The 19475-nt window shown below is 45.8% G+C and overlaps 1 protein-coding gene across 1 annotated transcript in view; it reads right to left on the bottom strand.

The window, feature by feature from the left end:
- LOC147732521 (carotenoid-cleaving dioxygenase, mitochondrial-like) overlaps window positions 1-19475 on the bottom strand; it is a 457961-nt gene that overhangs the window by 344179 nt on the left and 94307 nt on the right. Inside the window, exons 2-4 of the mRNA XM_086957054.1 lie at window positions 12931-13132; window positions 12534-12745; window positions 9988-10103 (exon numbers count right to left, since the gene is read on the bottom strand). Coding sequence (XP_086813180.1) covers window positions 9988-10103; window positions 12534-12745; window positions 12931-13132 — 530 coding nt within the window. The remainder of the gene's footprint in view (window positions 1-9987; window positions 10104-12533; window positions 12746-12930; window positions 13133-19475) is intronic.

The raw sequence follows: 19475 nt of genomic DNA, 5'->3' as shown, positions 1-19475 counted from the left end.
TCAGCAGACCGGGCCAGCAGGCAGGCCCAAGCGAACCATAGTGCCCCGCAACCTAGGGGAGAATTGGAACCACTCCCTAAGTGGGCTAGATCAAGGAAGGAGAAGGTTCAAGATCCAAAGCAGCCTGTTGGGGATGGTCCTTCAGGGGAGGGTCCCTCTGGGATCCTAGTCCCACCAGTGACCCCTACACCTATTCCTCAGACTCCGGCAGATATAACTGTAATCCCGGCCCCAGCCGCGCCGGTGCCAACACCTTGTCCAGTGCCTCCGCTGGACCCAGTGGTAATCCCGGTGGTGCCCAGATCGAGCCCACGCCATTCCGGGGGATTCCTGCCCCTAATGCAGCAGCCCCAACCTCGGTCTTGCCACCAGCAGTGGTTAGTCAGGTCCCGCCGGAGCTAGCGGCGCAGGTAGCGGCAGTTCTCCCGTGGCTCGGAAAGGGGGGGATGTTACCGTCTTCAGTAGGCGCCAAAGAAGTAGGGGAGGATCCTTTAGCGGAGGCACATAAGATGGTGGCGAAGATTATGGCTACCCCAAGCGGCGTGGGGTCGAGTATTCCTAGTCCACCCCAAGTGGCGCAACCAGAGGGCAACACCGAAAAAGAGAAGATGGTAGAGCCAGCGGGTGCTGGGGAAATAGGTAAGGAGGTGGCATTACCATTGCTAGGCGCGGGTACACTACCCTCTAGGAGGGACCATTTGGAAAGGCATGTAACACGAGAAGTGAAGGAATTCATTTGGACTGGTGCATATGTCAATATGTTTTTTTTGCTTGTGGATAACAGGGAAATGGAGTATGCTAGGAAGCAGAAAGATTGGATGTTGCCTAGTGAATGGCGGGTGGAAATGGCGAGATTCAGAGTTGAAGAAACTTTGAATAATTGGATTAGGGCCTTCTCTGTATTTATGGCTATTATAGCTGAGCGTTCACCTAACTTGCAAGCAGAAATGGCGTGTTACCAGAGCAGGGTCACAATGTTGCATGATAATTATAGGGGAGTAGGATGGAAGGATTATGACATGAATTTCAGAAAAGCTAAAGAATTTGACTCATCACTTACCTGGGACCAGGTTGACTCGATATCATGGTTTAATCACTTTGCTGCAGGTCAGCCGTGTAATCCAGGCCAAAGCTGGAAAAGAGGTTACACTCCCAAATCACCTCAGCCCTTTCGGCCGGCGCAGACCGGGGGCATGGCCCCTGGTGCAGGGAGCAGTGGGGGGCGAAAAGGGGTCTGCTGGGATTTTAATAAACGATCATGCACCAGGGCACAAGGCACGTGTAAATTTAGACACGCATGCTCCATATGTAATCAACCTTACCACCCTGAAACAACATGCCGCAAAAAAGGTAACACCTCCTCTGGAAATAGGGGGAGAAAGAAACAGGAATAAGGAAAAGGTACGACTGGTTGTCACATTCACCCATTGACCTTCTGGCTATGACCCCTTGGCTGAACAAGTACCCAGACCATGCCTCTGCTAGGATGTTACAAGAAGGTTTTTTGTATGGTTTTAGGATCCCAGCTGGGGATTACAGAGGGACTCCAAAATGTAGAAATCAGCTGTCTGTTAGGACCAATCCGGAGGTGGCAGCGGCCAAAATTACAAAAGAACTGCGCCTGGGCAGAATAGCGGGTCCCTTTGATCACATCCCTGAGCACAATTTTGTTTGCTCACCCTTTGGCGCGGTCCCGAAGAAAGAGGAAGGCGCGTTCAGACCTATTCATAATTTGTCAGCACCTAGAGGCACATCACTAAATGATGCCATCAATGAAGAAATCTGTAGTGTAAAATATGCCTCTTTTGATCAGGCAGTGGATATGCTAAGGGTTTTGGGACCAGGGGCCATGTTGGCCAAATCAGATATTGAATCCGCTTTCCGGCTACTGCTGGTACAACCTCTAGATCACCATCTGCTAGGTTTTTCATTCCAGGGTAAATTCTATATGGATATGTGTATGCCCATGGGTTGTTCCGTTTCCTGCGCCTACTTTGAGAAATTCAGTTCATTTTTGGAGTGATTTTTTAGACAGACAACAGGGCACCAAAACGTCATGCATTATCTGGATGACTTATTCTTCCTCGGGTCCGCGGGCTCTCGGGAGTGCGCATGGGTATTGCAGGAATTTTGAGTGCTCATGCGGACTTTTGGGGTCCCACTGGCGCCGGGAAAGACGGTGGGTCCATCAACAACAATAGAATTCCTCTGCATTGAATTGGACTCGGTAGAAGGTTGTTTCAGGTTACCAGAGGAAAAAATAATGAAATTTAGAGCAGCACTTCAGCAATGTTCGGCAAAGGACAAGGTGACACTGCACCAGCTACAGCAGACTGTTTGCCAGTTGAACTTCGCATTGAGAGTGATACCCATGGCACAGCCATTCTCCCGCTCGATCTCACAGACCATGACTGATCTGCGGGAGAAGCACCATCACACGAGACTGTCTTCCGAGGTCCGCCAGGACATGCAGATTTGGATTGCATTTCTGAAGGGTTTCAACGGCAGGGTAGTGTGGCTAGGTCCCCCCACTACGTCTGCAGAGTTAGGTTTATGGACTGACGCTGCGGGCAGTGTGGGATTTGGTGCCATACTTGGAAATAAAGTGGGTGGCACAGCAGTGGCCGGCTTGGTGGGGGGAGACTGGGCTGACAGCCAATATAGGTTTCCTCAAGCTATTTCCAATCTGGGTGGCACTGACCATTTGGCCTCAACAGTTGTGTAATCAATCTTTAATTTTCTGGTCAGATAACATGACAATAGTGGAATGTATCAACCAGCAGGCGGCCCGGTGTAAAATGATACTCCGCTTGTTGAAAGAGATAGTGCTGGTGTGTATGAAGCTGAACATACAGTTTAAGGTCAAACATGTTCCGGGAGTGCAAAATAATGCAGCTGACGCACTCTCTCGCTTCAAGCTGCAGGTTTTCAGGGAACATCTACCATCTGCAGTAGAGACGCCAACACACTTCCCGGAAGTACTCTGGCAGATTGGTGGCCCCAGCTACAGAACCTCGTGGCAGCGAGCCTAGCGCCCAGGACCAGAAGAGCATACGAAGGGGCGTTTTGGTCTTACTGTGCTTTTTTGGGACAGGGTTGGGCGGATAGCTGGGATAAGTCAGGGAACTTCCAACAGTACTTGGACACATTGAGCAGGGAGAGGCACTCGGCGGCGACAGCCAGCCGGCACATGGCAGCTGTTTCTTTCTTTGCACAGATCAGGAGTACCAAGGACCCCACGAATAGCTTCATTGTGAGGAAGGCTCTGAAGGGGTGGCGGCGCCTCCAGGGGACCTCTACAGACACAAGACAACCGATAGGTTTAGTACGGCTGGCAGCGCTATTAACAGCCCTGAGTGGCATTTACAGTTCGACAGGGGAGGTGCTACTGTTCAGAGCTGCCTTTTCGCTAGCCTTTTATGGGGCATTCAGGGTAGGAGAACTGGTGGCACGCAATAAACAGGATGTGCTAGGTGGACTCCAGCTTGAGTACGCAAAGATTCAGGGTGATGCGCTGTTAATTACCATTAAGAAATCAAAAACTGATCAAGAAGCCCGTGGTGAGGGGCTGGTGCTTCATCGGGCACTGAATAACGCATGCTGCCCAGTGATGCACTTGGAGGCCTTCCTCCTCTAGGGGGTAGGTGCAGTAGGGGGGACACTATTAATGCATGCAGACGGTACCCCACTTACCAGGTTCCAATTCAAAAGGGTGTTGCCCATGGCAACTGACAGGACTGGTTTAAATCCAAAAGACTTTGGGACACATTTGTTCCGAATAGGGGCTGCCACGGAGGCAACTGCTAGAGGGTTGCACAATAGCAGTGTGAAAAGAATTGGGAGATGGTCTTCTAATTGTTACAAGCGTTATGTGCAGCTGCACATGTTGTGAGGGTGGCAGAACAATTGGACTGATGCCGGTCTTGTTTGCTTATATTTCAGTTTCTCGAACCGGTTAAGCAGGGCGGAAACTGCCGTCAGCACATCACCAGCAAGTTTCTTCACTACGGCGGACGCATGCGCAGGACAAGTACGCACATGTTGTATGGGTTATTGGTCATTCTTATGTAAGGCGTGTCAAATCGGTTATTCTTGCAGGTAATTACAGACAGAGAGCTGAGCGGGGGGAGGTTTCAAGGTTTCCTTCCATGGAAGAGGGGGTCTGCCTCAGTCAATTTAGGGGGTATTTACTGAGCTGTTGAACAGACACACTCCGCCGTCCACAGTTGTTATCTTGCACTTGGGCGTAAAAGATCTGGTAAATTTGGGGAGAAGGGTCCTGATGGAGGAGATAATCTCTGAGGTAGGCTGGTTAGCGAAGACATGCCAGGGCTGCACCATAGTTTGGCCCCAGATGATTCCCAGACTCAGATGGAGGGGGAGGATTTTATCAAAGCTTTGAATCACTCAGTAAAGAGGATCAACAATAAAATATCGAAATTGTTTAGGTCACCTCAATTGCAAAACATAGCACATGAGTATGTCAGGGGGGAACTGTGCTTCTTAAAAGACGGGGTTCACCTGGCTAGTGTGGGCAACGACATATTCTTGAAAAACATCATGGCTTGGCTGGGGGGTTTTAGGGCAGGGCATGACCTTTCAGTGTAGGAGGATGGGGGGGCAGATCGTCGGGCAACTACGCTGGCGGTAAGGTCATGATTGGTGAGCAGTCAATTTAAGGTCCTTAGGGGGCGGCGCCATTCTTGAATGGGGTCACCCAGGGGGAGGGACAAGTGGTCTCTCCTAGCACTCCAGGGGCGGTACATCTGGTTGGATGGATCGGTGCGGGGGAGGAGGGAATCACGCTTTCTTTAGGCTGGTTGGCTACCCCGCATGGGCACTATTACGTCACTAAACGGCGCAGAGTGCAAGGGCCTCCCTTTCTTAATGGAGTTCATGGAGCGTACCGGGATAACCGGGCGGGGGAGGGAATACCCTCTCGGTAAACGGGCCCTCTGCGCATGCGCACTCATACATGAGGGCGTGGCTGATTGATAAGGATCTGACACCAGTTAGCGACCTTGCCTTAGGGCCAAATGGGATCTGCAGAAAAATTTATAATATGTGATTATGATTCAAAAAGATTAGTTTCGGATAGGAAATAATTTGTATTAGAAGTATGTTAAGGTTAGCCATTTGACACCTGTCTACATGAATTGTAATCTAATGTTAAGTACGTTTTCTGCATAAATAATTGTGTAAATATTGTTTATTTCAAATTTTTATTTGCTTTTATGTTTTAATAAATAAGGCAAGGGTAAGATCCCCCGCCTTCCAAAGAAAATCCTCTCTCATGTCCATTTTTAATAATTGTTGGTGAAACGCAGAGGAGGGGGATGGTCGGTAGTCCCTGACCATAGAGAAAGGCGGGGGCCGCATCGGCCCCCCAGCAGGTATGGCGGGGCACCGGCCCCCCTTCCCCTTGTTTGCAACCCATGGTGGGGCGCGCCCGCCGCGTCATCATGACGCGATAAACGCGCCTCACAATCGATTGGTGATGAGAGCTCCCAGTTGACCCGGAAGCAATAGGATCGCTTCCGGGTCAAATGGGGGGAGCTGAGGTCAGGCCAGTTAGAACTGGTCAGACTGATAGGGGGTTTAAAAGGCAGGAGAGCGCGGGAGGCGTTCTCTTGTTCACGCGCCCCTAAGGCCTGCCCTCTGCACCCAGCCTTCTAGGAGGCTGTGATCTTTTTCCCCACCCACCATCCCCTGAAGCAGATATTGATTCTTGTGTGATAATGTTGTTTACATGGTTTTGGTTTTCTTTTCCAAAGTACCTGTGTTGTGGTGTGAATTTTATCCTTAGGACTTTTTTCCCCGTTTACAGGTCAGGAATAGTCCTATTTAAGGATATTCCGTTGTCAGGCAGTAAGGTCATGATTGGTGAGCAGTCAATTTAAGGTCCTTAGGGGGCGGCGCCATTCTTAAATGGGGTCGCCCAGGGGGAGGGACAAGTGCTTTATCCTAGAACTCCAGGGGCGGTACATCCGGTTGGATGGATGGGTGCGGGGGAGGGGGGAGTCACGCTTTCTTTAGGCTGGTAGGCCACCCCGCACAGGCACTATGACGTCACTCAATGGCGCAGAGTGCAAGGGCCCCCCTTTGTTAATAGAGTTCACGGAGCATACGGGGGTAACCGGGGGGGGGAATACCCTCTCGGTAAACTGGCCCTCTGTGCATGCGCACTCATACGTGAGGGCGTGGCTGATTGAAAAGGATCTGACACCGGTTAGCGACCTTGCCATAGGCCCAAATATGGCAGAAAAATGTATAATGTGTGATTATGATTCAAAACAATTAGTTTCGGATAGGAAACTTTGTATTAGAAGTATGTTAAGGTTAGCCATTTGATACCTGTCTACATGAATTGTAATCTAATGTCAAGTACGTTTTCTGCATAAATAATTGTGTAAATATGGTTTAGTTCAAATTTTTATTTGCTTTTATGTTTTAATAAATACGGCCGGGGGGTTGTAAGACCCGCCGCCTTCCAAAGAAAATCCTCTCTCATGTCCATTTTTAATAATTGTTGGTGAAACACAAGGCAGGGGAGGGGATGGTCGTTAGTCCGTGACCAGAGAAGTGGCACTGACAGAGCAGCGCACAGGACAGGAAGACGTGGCACTGACAGAGCAGCGCACTCCACAGGGCAAGGAGAAGCAGCACTTACAGAAACACACACCAGAGGGCAGGGAGAAGGGGCACTGACAGAGCAGCGCACACCACAGGGCAGGAAGAAGTGGCACTAACAGAGCAGTGCAATGGGCAGGGAGACGTGGCACTGACAGAGCAACGCACACCACAGGGCAAGGAGAAGCGGCACTGACAGAAACACACATCAGAGGGCAGGAAGAAGAGGCACTGACATGGCAGCGCACACTACAGGGCAGAGAGAACGAGCACTGACAGGGAAAAATAACTTACAGGGTTGGGAGAAGCGGCACCGACAGAGCAGCACACACCACAGGGCAAGGAGAAGAGACACTGACAGAAACACACAACAGAGGTCAGGGAGAAGGGGCACTGACATAGCAGCGCACATGTCAGAGCAGAGAGAAGCAGCACTGGCAGTTCAGCACATACCACAGGGCTGGGAGAAACAGCACTGACAGAAACACACACCAGAGGGCAGGGAGAAGGGCCACTAACAGGGCAGCAGATACCACAGGGCTGGGAGAAGGGGCACTGACGGCAGGGCAGCACACCCCAAAGGGCAGAAACAAACACCCCAAACATGGTAGTACACACACACCACAGGGCAGGAAGAAGGGGCACCGACAGAGCAGCGCATAGGACAGGGAGAAGGGAAACCAAAATGGCAGCGCACACCACAGGGCAGGGAGAAGCGTTATTGATCGGGCAGGGAAAAGCGGCACTGACAGCGCAGCGCACACAATGAGGGATTGAAAAGTGACACTGACAGGTTAGTGCACACTATGGGGAATTGAAAAGTGTGCACTGACAGGGAAGCACACAGGACAGGGAGAAGCGCCACTGACGGGGAAGCATACACCACAGGGCAGGGAGAAGCGCCCTGTTAAGGCAAGCACAGGGCAGAGAGAAACTGCGCTGGTAAAGCAGCACATGGACAGAAATGCGAGATGTGCGCAGTGAGAGGGCAGGGAGACCGGTGTACACTGGCAGAAACAAGGGAGACCTATTGTGAGAACGTAAGATGGGGAATGACCTGCGCTGGGAATGGACCGGAGGATGCGCTCAATCACAGGGAAAGGGAAACGCTGAAACTGAGGGTGCACTGATCGCGCAAAGGAGCATGTAGAGCAGCATCGCTAGACAAGCGAGCCAGCAACAAAGGATGACTGCCCGGAGGTCGTGATCAGATTTGGCAACATTCGCACTAACACTTAACAGGACATAAACTAGAAGAAAAATACAAAAAATATATATATGTACATTATATACACCAGTCGCATACTGTTAATTTACATAATCTATTTACAAGTATCACCAAGAGAGACAAATGGCCCGATGTAGGTAATTCTAATTTACCACTTCTAAAATACAGAATCATACCGATTCGGTATTTAAGAAGTGGTAAATTAGAGGGCGGGAAATGTAGGTAATTCAGAATCGGTAAATACCGAATCGGTAAGATTCGGTATTTACTGATTCTGTAAATACCGAATCGGTATCCCCCATTGATTCCTATGGGCCTTGAAGCCCATAGGAATCAATGTGGAATACCGAATCGGTATTTACCGATTCGGTAAATTCCGATTGTTGCTAGGGTGCACGGGGTGTCACTTTGACACCCTCTAGCACCCCAATTCCGGACTTGTGTGCCATGTGGCACACAGACATGCCTTAAGGGCATGTCTGTGTGTCACATTGCACAGGTGTGCATGCACAGATGTGCATGCACACCTGTATTCGGTATTTTACCACCCAACAGGATTGCGTGGTAAAATACCGATTCTTTAAGCCCTGTGGCACTCTGACATGTGCCAGCTACATCTGCATTTACAGAATCGGTATTTTACAGAGTCTGTATTTACCGATTCGGTAATTTTACCGAATCGGTAAATACAGAATCGGTAAAATACTGATTCTGTAAATGCATGCCCTACATCTGAAAACCGTAATACCGGTCGGAAACGGCGGTATTAGGGCACCTACATTGGGCCCTAGGTCACTATTTGCAATAAACGTGCGTAGTCAAAATCCAACCGCTTTGCCTACTACAGTAGAATATTGACCGGTCCAGTGTGACATGTTGTAATATCGGTTTGTCTTTTTTATATATATATATATATATATATATAAATGTGATTTGTTGATAAACTTGAATTAATTTGTATGATTCACAGAAAAAGAAAATTGAAAATTAAAAGAGTTATGGGAAAAAAATGCTTAAACAAAATATTTATATGAAATAAAATGTTGTTTATATCAGAACAAAATTTGTTGCCATATATATAGTAGAAAATGTAAGGTTGCTTTTCTGTTATGTTTTAACAATTTTCTAAGAGAACTGGCATTTATTAATTGAGTGTTTGCTATAGATGTGTAGTTTTCCAATAGTGCAGAAACTACTAGCACTTAGAGATGTTATAAGGCATGGGCAAAGAGGGCTCTGGCTCAGGGCCCCAGACTTTCGGGGGGGTGGGGGGTGCCCTGACAGAACCAGTTCTGTCCTACAGATAATCGTGACGTTGTGGCCTTTAATATTTCTTAAATAGATTGTTTTAAATGGCGTTTCCCTTTCAATTATATTGAATATGCGTGATGTGTGAGCGTCTATTACTGATATTTTGCAGAGAAGTGGGTTTATGTTTCATGCAACATCAATAAAAACACTGGACCTCACATATTAGAAATGGGTGTCACAGAGATTATTTGCAGTAATATTAGTGAGCTCCTGCTGTGTTACAATATTGAAAACACACATCACTATCTCTGAATATAAGATGTAAACATATTTAGAATTTAGACAAGTGTGCCTGTGCACTGTCAGTGACCTGGCCAAAGGGGGCACGAAAGAGCTGAAACTGGATCTTAAATTCAAAACTATTCAGAACAGGGGCACCAAAATACGTTTAGACCAGGGCCCCCAAAATCTTACGATGTCCCTGCTAGCACTTGGATTCCCTTTGTGGTAGCGGCAGCACTTTAACAGTCATACTTAATTAATTAATCAATTCGTTCTAGGCATGCAGGTGCTTCCCATGGCTTGCCCTATGGTACTTTTGGCACTGATCTACTACTGCTGGTCTCAGGAACCACAAAAACAGCAGCAAGAACAGAAAGTAAAAACTGGCAATGGAAGCCAGTATCACTCTGTAGTCTGACACATTGATGGATGATCGAAGATTAACTGACGTCACGTCTGCTACCCCTTGTCCTTTTGGACAATCGGCCTTCATGCAAGAAAGCAATCAAACATTTTATCACCATAAATTGTAAATGTATTCTCCTCTTACATATGCATTCTCATTTCACAGTCAGAGTCACAGCAACGAGCTTTACCTTTTCTAACGTTTTAAGGTTATTGGGGTCGATCCGACGCATGAAGTTGGTCTCTGTGCTGACATAGTAGTCACCTCTGTAGAAGACAAAGTTAACACTTGCATTGTCTGTAGACGCTGAAATAGAAAAATAGGAACAGTGTTTGCTTCCAAAAGAACTTGTGTACATTCTAGGAAACACCTGATCTACTTGTGCATTTCACTGGCTCCCGACAGCCTCATACCTCGAAGGATGGGCTGATGTATGAAGGCTTAGGCTTAGGTTAATATTATTATGACTGTGATAAATGCAATATCCTTTGTCTTATTCCAAGAAACAGAAAGTGGAAAGCCATCAAGCCTAACCTGTCTTAATCCACAAGCTGACTATGAGATCCTCGACCCACAACAGATTGATATGAGTTGGATAAATGTGGGCTAGATGTAGGTAAATTGGATTTACCGATTCTAAAATACCGAATTTTACCGATTCGGTATTTTAGAATCGGTAAATCCTATGTAGGTAAAAAATCGGAAAAAATACAGAATCTGTAAGATTCGGTATTTACCGAATCGGTATTTACCGATTTGGTATTTGCCATTGATTCCTATGGGCCTGGAGGCCCATAGGAATGAATGTCAATTACCGAATCGGTAAATACCGATTCTGTAAACTTGGGAAAAAGTCAAGGGTGGCAGGGTGTCACTTTGACACCCTGTTGCACCCCTGTTTAGCGCTGGTGTGCACATGTGGCATACATACATGCCCTAAGGGCATGTATGTCTGTCACATGGCACAGGTGTAAATGCACATTTATGCATTTACATAGGAATTCCTTATTTACCACCAACTAATAGTTGGTGGTAAATAACGAATTCTTAGAGCCCAGAAGCACTCTTTGAAGTGCTTCCTACATCTCATTTACCGATTCGGTAAATACCGAATCGGTAAATGATGATTTGGTAAATACCGATTCGTTATTTACCGAATCGGCAAAAAAGCCTCCTAGGGCCATATGTAGGTAAATGGCATTTACCGATTCGTAAATACCGAATTTTACCGATTCGGTAACATTCGGTAATTACCGAATCGGTATTTACCGATTCGGTAATTGCCATTGATTCCTATGGGCCTTGAGGCCCATAGGAACCAATGGCAATTACCGAATCGGTAAATACCGATTCGGTAAAATTACTGATTTTACAAGGGGGACAGGGTGTCACTTTGACACCCTGTTGCACCCCGGATTCAGGCTTGTGTGCCATGTGACACACATACATGCCCTTAGGGCATGTATGTGTGCCACATGTGCATGTACACAGGAATTCGTTATTTACCATCAAATAGAATTTGATGGTAAATAACGAATTATAACTATATAATATAAAAATAACGAAATAACTGTTTTCAGTGCCACCTACATCCCATATTACAGAATATGTAAATTTACCTAATCGTTAATTTACAGAATCGGTTAATTTACTGATTCGGTAAATTTACAGATTTGGAAATATTTTGGCCCCCTACATCTGAAACTCCAAATACCGGTCGGTAACAGCCGAAATCGGCCGTTAACGACCGGTATTTGGCCTCCTAGATAGGAAAAGGCTTTTACTGGTCGGTAACGGCCGATTTCGGCCGTTACCGACCGGTAAAAGGCTACCTACATCTGGCCCTTAGTCTAAACAAAGCAAACAGTAGAGAAGTATGTAGAGTAACTCATCCAGTGCACTGCACCCACATGCAGCTCGGGAGACACAGCAAAGTCTTTCTATTCTAAAACTCCAGACTAAGGGTCACCTATATGTGTTGCATGTACACAGGCTAAGCTCCTAACACAAAGCAGAGAAGACGGTGGACTGATATTACCCAATATTACCTTCCACTGCGTGGTACCCCAATGGAGAGTAGAAATGAAGTGGTCCACGCCACGGTGACATCTGAGAAGAATGGATGCACTCCATTGTCTGAAGGCCCCTGTCTCGCCTGGTCTGTCTGGATAACGAACTCAGGCCACCAAATGCATACAGAACTTTCCACTCACTACAGGTCTGGGGCACCTCTATAGAAGCTCGAGCCTGGTGGCTTTCCCCTCACCCTACATTCCTATTCACTTTAACAATGATTTCTCTTGAGCAGCAGCAGAAGGATCCGCATTTCTGGGATAGAGAGAGGCGAGTGTCAGTCAGCACTGTCAGAGTTATACAACAACGCACTTGGATTAGAAGCATGCAGTTTCACTATTTTTGAGCCAGAGGGGCCATAGACTAGCAAATGACGAAAAGAACTGGAAGTTTAAGCAATCAGACCATTTGACTATCATAGTTTTTGTGATATTAGCAGACCCTTCCAGCCAGCCAATAGCAGTGCATGAAATAAGTCAAATGTATTAGTGTAAAACCCCAGAGCAATTCAGAATAGGTTACCTTTACCTTTCAGATTTCGTGTTTTCCAAAATATGAGTAATTGTATATCAACATTATTGCATTCAGGACAGACACTCAATCTTGTGGAAATACTATCTCAAATATATACCATTTAGTGAGCTAATTAGAAAACGAACATACTTGGCATTTCAAATCTGGACATGAAACGTTCAAACAGACTCTTGCAAGGATCTGGCATCGCTAATGTTCCAAATTCCGAAGCCACAATTCTGTTCTTTTCCTTGTTAGACAAGTAGGAGTCGCTTTGCAGAAACTTGCTCATGTATGTCACAGTGCCATTTTCTATTTTAAACTGGTGCATTAGTGCCATGCCGTCAAACCAATGGTTAAACCTGGAAAAAGAGAAGAAAATGATGTAAAAAAAATAAGATTTCAGTGATTGGGCAACAAGCGCAGAATATTGACTGGTTCTCATAAACACCTTATGGAAGAGCTGGCGGGTCTTGTTCTGATTTTCAAAATGGAAGAAAATCATGCTTGATCAAACGAAGATGGCAATCAAGAAGAATGTACTCACTTGTCGTTCCCGAACTCAAACTTCCCGGGGCCATTTCGGAGGAAACTTCCACGGATCCATTTTGGGATATTGCCCACGATCTTGGTCGGGATGGTTTCGGGGGTTTCGTCCCCTGTACTGAACAAGGGTGCCAGGCTTTGTAGATGCCTCCTGTTCCGGCTGAACTCCTTTTTTGGAGCAGTTCTTAGTATATGCTTCAGGACTGAAAAGAACATGGAAAAAGGTAAAGTACTTGTCTCACCCCAAAAACTATTAAACAGTAATCGTTTTAATAGAGGCAACAAAACCACCAACTTCATTATTCATTTCACTTAGAATCGAGGGTTTCAATAATAATTCTAATTCATTCCCACTGAAGAGATATGCTGTCTTGTAAATGCATCACCTATAGCCTAGCCTTGCACTAGTGGAATATAGCTAACATCACAAATTCTAACATAGATTTTACTGGTCCTCTTTTTGTGCCATTTCTAACTCCATCACACTTTCTGTAGAATTCTATTACCCTTTTCAATTTCTATCGGATTGTTTCCTTGTATCTAAAACTCCACATTTGTACGCCCGGGTGAAATCTGTGTCACATGGGTATAAGCTCACCTAATGTTAGTAATGTGGTGTTGTGCTTGGTATGTGAAAATCCCCAAATTACGCCAACACACCATGTGGCATAATTAGGGTATGTCAGCCACAAACATTTAGTGTTATAGCATGGAAATAACACGAATGATCAAAGGCGAGTGGGTGTTGGTCACAGTACTTGTGTTTCCTGTGCTAGTTTTTTCAACCGTTAGGGGCAAATTACAATGTTTGGTGGACTTAAGTCCGCCTGACACTGTCTCAGTCTTGGGACTGACCGTCCTCTGGTCGGCGATCCCGACCGCCTCATTACGATGCGACAGAACACTGTTAAGTCGCATTCCTACATTTCCCTATGGGAGCATGCATTACGGCCATAAATCGGCTGCAGTACATGATCCCATAGGAAAATGGGAGGTGCTATTCATCCCTGCACCCCGTGGCAGACACCTATGGTGCCCTCATGGCCCCCAACCATAGGCTGTGCACCAACGGGGGTCCTGCTAGGGGCCCCCAAACATGCTTTCCGGCACGGTTTCCATGTCGGACAGGCCGGCTCGAAACCTTTGGGATTACGAGCCGGTTCCAACTGATCGACGGGCTCCTCGTGCCCATTCGAACCCAGCCTGAATGACCGGTCGGTATACTTATCAACCACCAGCATTACAATGCGGTGGTCGGAAAGTAAACCGAGGGGCCAATTACGATGCGGCCGGAAAGGCTCCGACCAACGGTCGGAAACTTTAACGGGCACATAGTAATTGGCCCCTCAATGTATCCTTGATATCAAAATGGACACAAGGATGAATTCTGTGCTTAAATATAGCAGTAAATGATTCCTTAACTTACCGGAACTCTTCCTTACCCAGATACGTAGTCGTTCTCTTCCCAGTCCTAATGGTATGATGCGAACCTGCCTCCGACAGGAAGTTTCACTATTGTAAGCCAATACGCCTGAAACAGTCTATTTTCTATGTCCGTTACTCCCTCCATAAACACTCCCTCCCGTCCCTACTGTAAATTTGGAATGACCTCCTGTCATCAGTCCCAACCCAGCAATTAGGATGCGACCAAACACTGTCCGGTCGCTTTCCTATTCTTTACAATGGGAGCATGCATTCCAAAGGGAATGCATGCTCTCATTATAAAGAGCTGAGGTGCAGTTCTTCCCTGCACCATGTTATGTTATGTTATGTTATACTGGCTTATATAGCACATGGCTGCCCCAACCAGGGGGAGAGGACACAGCAAAAGGGACAACAGTGTATAATCACGATTAAGAATAGACAGGTACGACCACCTCACTAAATAGAGGCGAACAGCCAGGTTTTAATCTGTTTCTGAAAAAGCCAATGATCTTGTGTGCTGCGTGCCTCAAGTGGGATGGCGTTCCAAAGGCAGGGGCCAGAGACCTGACGGAGCGGCCTCCCGCTTTGCTCTTGCGCACCCTGGGGGTACAGGCCAAATGCAGGTCTGTGGAGCGCAATGCTCGTGTGGGAACATAAAAAGTACAGAGTCCCTGCAGTATCTGGGGGCCTTGGCCGTGTAGGATCTTATGTGTCAGACAGAGAGTCTTAAATTGAATTCGCAGTTTCATGGGTAGCCAATGCAAGCAATGCAGAAGATGGGAGGTGCGACAGAATTTGGTAGGGCAAAAAGAGTGCGGGCAGCCGCATTTTGAGCCCTTTGAAGTCTTTTAGTGACCGTTTTGTTAGTTCCCAGTAGTAGCCTATTGCAGTAGTCAAGATGTGATAAAACCACTGATTGAATGATTACTTGGCGGGTGGGGGCCTAAGATAATCCCAGAATGGGTTTGAGTCCACGAAAACGGCCAAAGCAGGTTCCTGCAATTTTTTTTGCATGTAGCTCAAAAGAGAGGGAGTTGTCCATCAGGACCCCCAGATTCTTGACTGCCTCTTTAGGTTGAGGGGGAGGACCCAATGTCGAAGGCCACCACTGGTGGTCCCATTTATATGAGTCACGGCCAATCAGGAGCACCTCCGTCTTAGAGGAATTGAGTTGAAGATGGTTCTCCCTCATCCAATCCGTGATAGCCAGAACATCTTCACAGAAGATGTGGTAGGTGCCTCAAGGCGCCTGCCACCGGGTGAGAGATCAACAGGGGGGCACCATAGGTGCCCTTTAGGCCACCATCTGGATGCCTTGCACCCATGGGGGCCCAGCCGGGGTCCCCCAAAGTCGGATTCCCACTGCCTTTCTGTGCCAGAAAGGCTGGCACAGAAAGGCTGTTGGAATCTGCCATCGTAATCCCTCGGGCGGAAAGAGCCACCCAAGGGATTACTGGAGGCTTTCTGAATGGCAGACAGGCTCTCCGAGTTTGGATTCCTTTCTGACCGACCCCAACAAAATCGGTCAGTCGGAAAGGAATCTGAACAGCCGATTACGATGCCGTAGGAACAGCTCTGACTGAGGGTCAAAGCCGTTTCCCATGGCATCATAATTGAGGCCCTTAGTTGGAGGTGCGTAGGGGGGGGGAACAGACTAGGATGAGGAGGAGAACGTATCAGAGTAATGAAGATTACTGGTAAGCAAAGGAATCATTACCCGCTCAACTCCGTCCTCCTCGTCCCTGTCCTAATGGTATGAAGAGTTACCAAGGCACAAAGAAGCACCAACAAATGCAGGAATCACAAATCTTTATTATCAATCAGCAATCATTCGGTGTTGAACAAAAGACAACTGAACCAGAATTCAAATCAGATTCAGAAGACAAATCAAGACAGTATTGATATACAAACATCAAATGAAAAGTCCATGTTGTTGCACGACAGATTTCCTGAAGCAAAGCAACACCCATCTCTGCCCAAGAAGTGGAAACTGCTCTAGTGGAGTGACCTTTAATTTGAATAGGCGCAACCTCCCCAGTCAGCTTATAAGCCTGAGAAATAGCATGCTTGCCCCATCTGCTAATGGTCTGAGAAGTAGCCTTTTTAGGTTGAGCTAGACAGCACATGCTTCTTCGAAACTTGCTGTGATCAGTCTGTGTGCTTAAAGTCCATCCCCTTTCTTGCCATTGCTTTTCATTGTCTATGTCAGTGTCCTTTAAAAATCCTTCCTTGCTAGCGGTCAGTCCTGCCTCCTTGTCCCTCCTTTCTCTCTTCTTTTCCTCCAGGGGCTTAGTACTGTCTCATTCCGCTATGGTTCTTTATCTGTTCTTTTGGGGCCTGTTTTTTTCTTGGTTTAATGCGCTGTTATTTTTGTCTGTGTTCAGCTTCAGATCCCTTGATGTATACATTAAAATATAACATTATTTCTTCTACCCCTCCCAACACCACAGTTGTGTTACTGCTGCCTCCCCTGCAGTGCCTCCCTCTCCGTTGCTTGTTGTTCTATCTGCACGATTTGTTTATAGCTCCTGTTAAAAGTGCTTAATTGGTATTGTGAACTTTCCATGCATTTTAATGTATTTATCTACTTATGGCTGAAAATGGTTGTGTAGCTTTCCAATGTATTGATTTATGGCTGAAACTTGTTATGTAATTACTTTATTTATGAAATTCCTAGAAGGGCTGGGGTAATAGAGGAAAATGTTTCACTATCTACTGATAGGGAGGACTTAACGAGTATTGAAGTTCATGAACATGTTTTTGAAGTTCATTTTAATAGTTGAAGCCAACTTAGCCTGACAGGTCTCAATTAAAATGCATTTAGCCTTGCCAGCATGTTCTTTCTTTCACATGTGCATTATCATGCTTCTCATTAGCTAAAGAAAGATTTGTTTGTATTGGACTGCTGATAATGAGGCCTGGATGGAAGAAGGTGGCAGTGAATGTGGAGAATTAAGGCCGAAAGAGGTGTTCTGTTCATCATATACCAGGATGGCAAGATGTTCAAGATTGAGGCTTACAGTCCAAAAGTGTAAATGCTTTTCTCAAGTAACGATTTGGTTAGTTCTTGGTGGTGTGAAAGGAGAAAAGGATGTTTCTGGATCTCCTGTTCTTTTAAATTGGCATTCCCACAGTTAGAGATGAAGATTCACTTTAGACTTGACAGACCTATCTGCTTACCTTATTCTTGCAAGTGTGAAGCTTTAAGCTAAACACGTACTTCCTTTTTCCAAGACTTCTACAGAACTTTATATTATGCTCCCTAAATAGAATTACTACATAGATGATTCTGTAGTTGATTTTTGTTTAGCAGTGAGAAGGGAAGTTACTTTATAGAACACCTATTCTGTATATTACCTTATTACATCTCAACCTACTGAGATATTTCTGCTTACCAGCTATATTGTTGTATCTTTGATCATATTCTTAGTATGCTTGACTGCTAATAATAACCCAAAATAAAACCCACTTAACCATATTTGGTGATTCCTGGCCTTTATTGTGGAGTCACATTGGCTTCACATGCCAGAAAAGTGTTGCTGATAACTTAACCGTTACAATACTTGAAATCAACCAACAAAGGTCCATTCGACAAACGGGGAAAAATCTTTGACGACTTTATTAAAAGACTGAGGTGTAAGTGTCAGCATTCTGTCAGATGGTAGAATGTTGTGATAGGTTAATAAGCAAAGGGAGCTAGAATACCCCTATAGGAACTCGAGACAAGTCCAAGTCATAGCCTTTAAAGCCCATGTCTCCTTTCGGAACATCAGAGGAGTTTCAGCTGTTAGGAAAAGAGTTGTAATGGCAGACGAGGAAGTATTAATGTGGTAGTACGTCATAATTGTGTATGTCAAGCTGGCAGTATTTTGCTAAGATTGTGTGGTGTGATGCGATGAGGTTTTAGTTATTGTATAGGTGTGAATGTGCTTAATATGGAGCATTTGAATTTATCGGGCTGGACGTAGCCAAAAAATCCAGGATCAGTGAGAATACACGGTGTTGTAATTAGTCTGCTAGGTTTTGTGGTGTCAGTTGTGAGGTACCATCGACTGCACCATTAGAGACATATCATTTTGTGTGAGGTTTCATTGCTGTATTAGTCTGGGTGGGTCGTAAAGTGTTACTCCGGACCATTTCTTGCGTGATCGAATACTTTGAATTCATTAGTGGAGCAGACAAAATTTGTTTGTTGAAATCGCTTAGTGTTTGGTTTATTCTCGCTTAGAGTTGAGGAAAGGGTGCTCTCATAAAAATGATAAAGAAGGGTGAACTGCTGAAAGGAGAGAGAACTACGTCATAATGTGCCGCTCTGGAATTGGTGGGTTGGCCTAAGTGCACATTGTTTTAGTTGGTTACATCACAGAGAGCTGCACTTGATCAGTCGGCATGAGAGGTGCCGCACTGAGATTGGTTGGTGCTGCAGAAACGAGAACTGCGGTTAAAGACATTATTTCCTGTGTTGAAACAAAATTCTATTTGTGATTGTTGATATTATTGTTGAAAAATGATATATTTCAGGGCTATCCCAGATATGATTAGAGGAGAAGTGAAAGTTTCTGTTAGAGAAGGAGAAGAGGTGTAGTCAGAAGGTATTCAGGTCATTATATGGGCATAAATGCGGGGCTCCACTCATGTATTTGACTGAGTCAGTGGCATAAGATCACTGAAACAGAAGGTTCTTTGTTGTTTCCTCACTATGGCACATTTAATTTGAGAATTATTGAGAATTTGAGAAGGATATTGTAGGAGATGAAACCACTCCTTAGACCCGCCAAGTATGAGGCACTTAATGCTTGGGAACGTGCAGCTCATACTAAAGAAAAAATAGAGGTATTAGGGTAAAGTCAGTCGGGCAGTGCACAGCTGTGCTGATGCTAGGTGGGATGCAGAACAACAGAAATAGCGAGCTGACATAATTGAGGGAATTAGATTATACCTTGCATCGATGAAGGAGGAACCTCAGAAAGAGAAGAAGAAGAAAAAAAAGAAGATAAAATAGAGAGTACAGAGGGCTCAGGCAAAGATAGTGATAGTGATTTTAGTGAGGACTATCTGGATGATTTATTGCCAACATGCCCACTACCTTATAACAGGACTTAATCTCAAGGTATTAGTGGT

This window comes from Lissotriton vulgaris, chromosome 2_1, assembly GCF_964263255.1.
Source record: "Lissotriton vulgaris chromosome 2_1, aLisVul1.2, whole genome shotgun sequence".
Classification (NCBI taxonomy): Eukaryota; Metazoa; Chordata; class Amphibia; order Caudata; family Salamandridae; genus Lissotriton; species Lissotriton vulgaris.
Note: the sequence above shows the minus strand (reverse complement) of the source record. Positions and strands in the feature narration are given on the sequence as shown.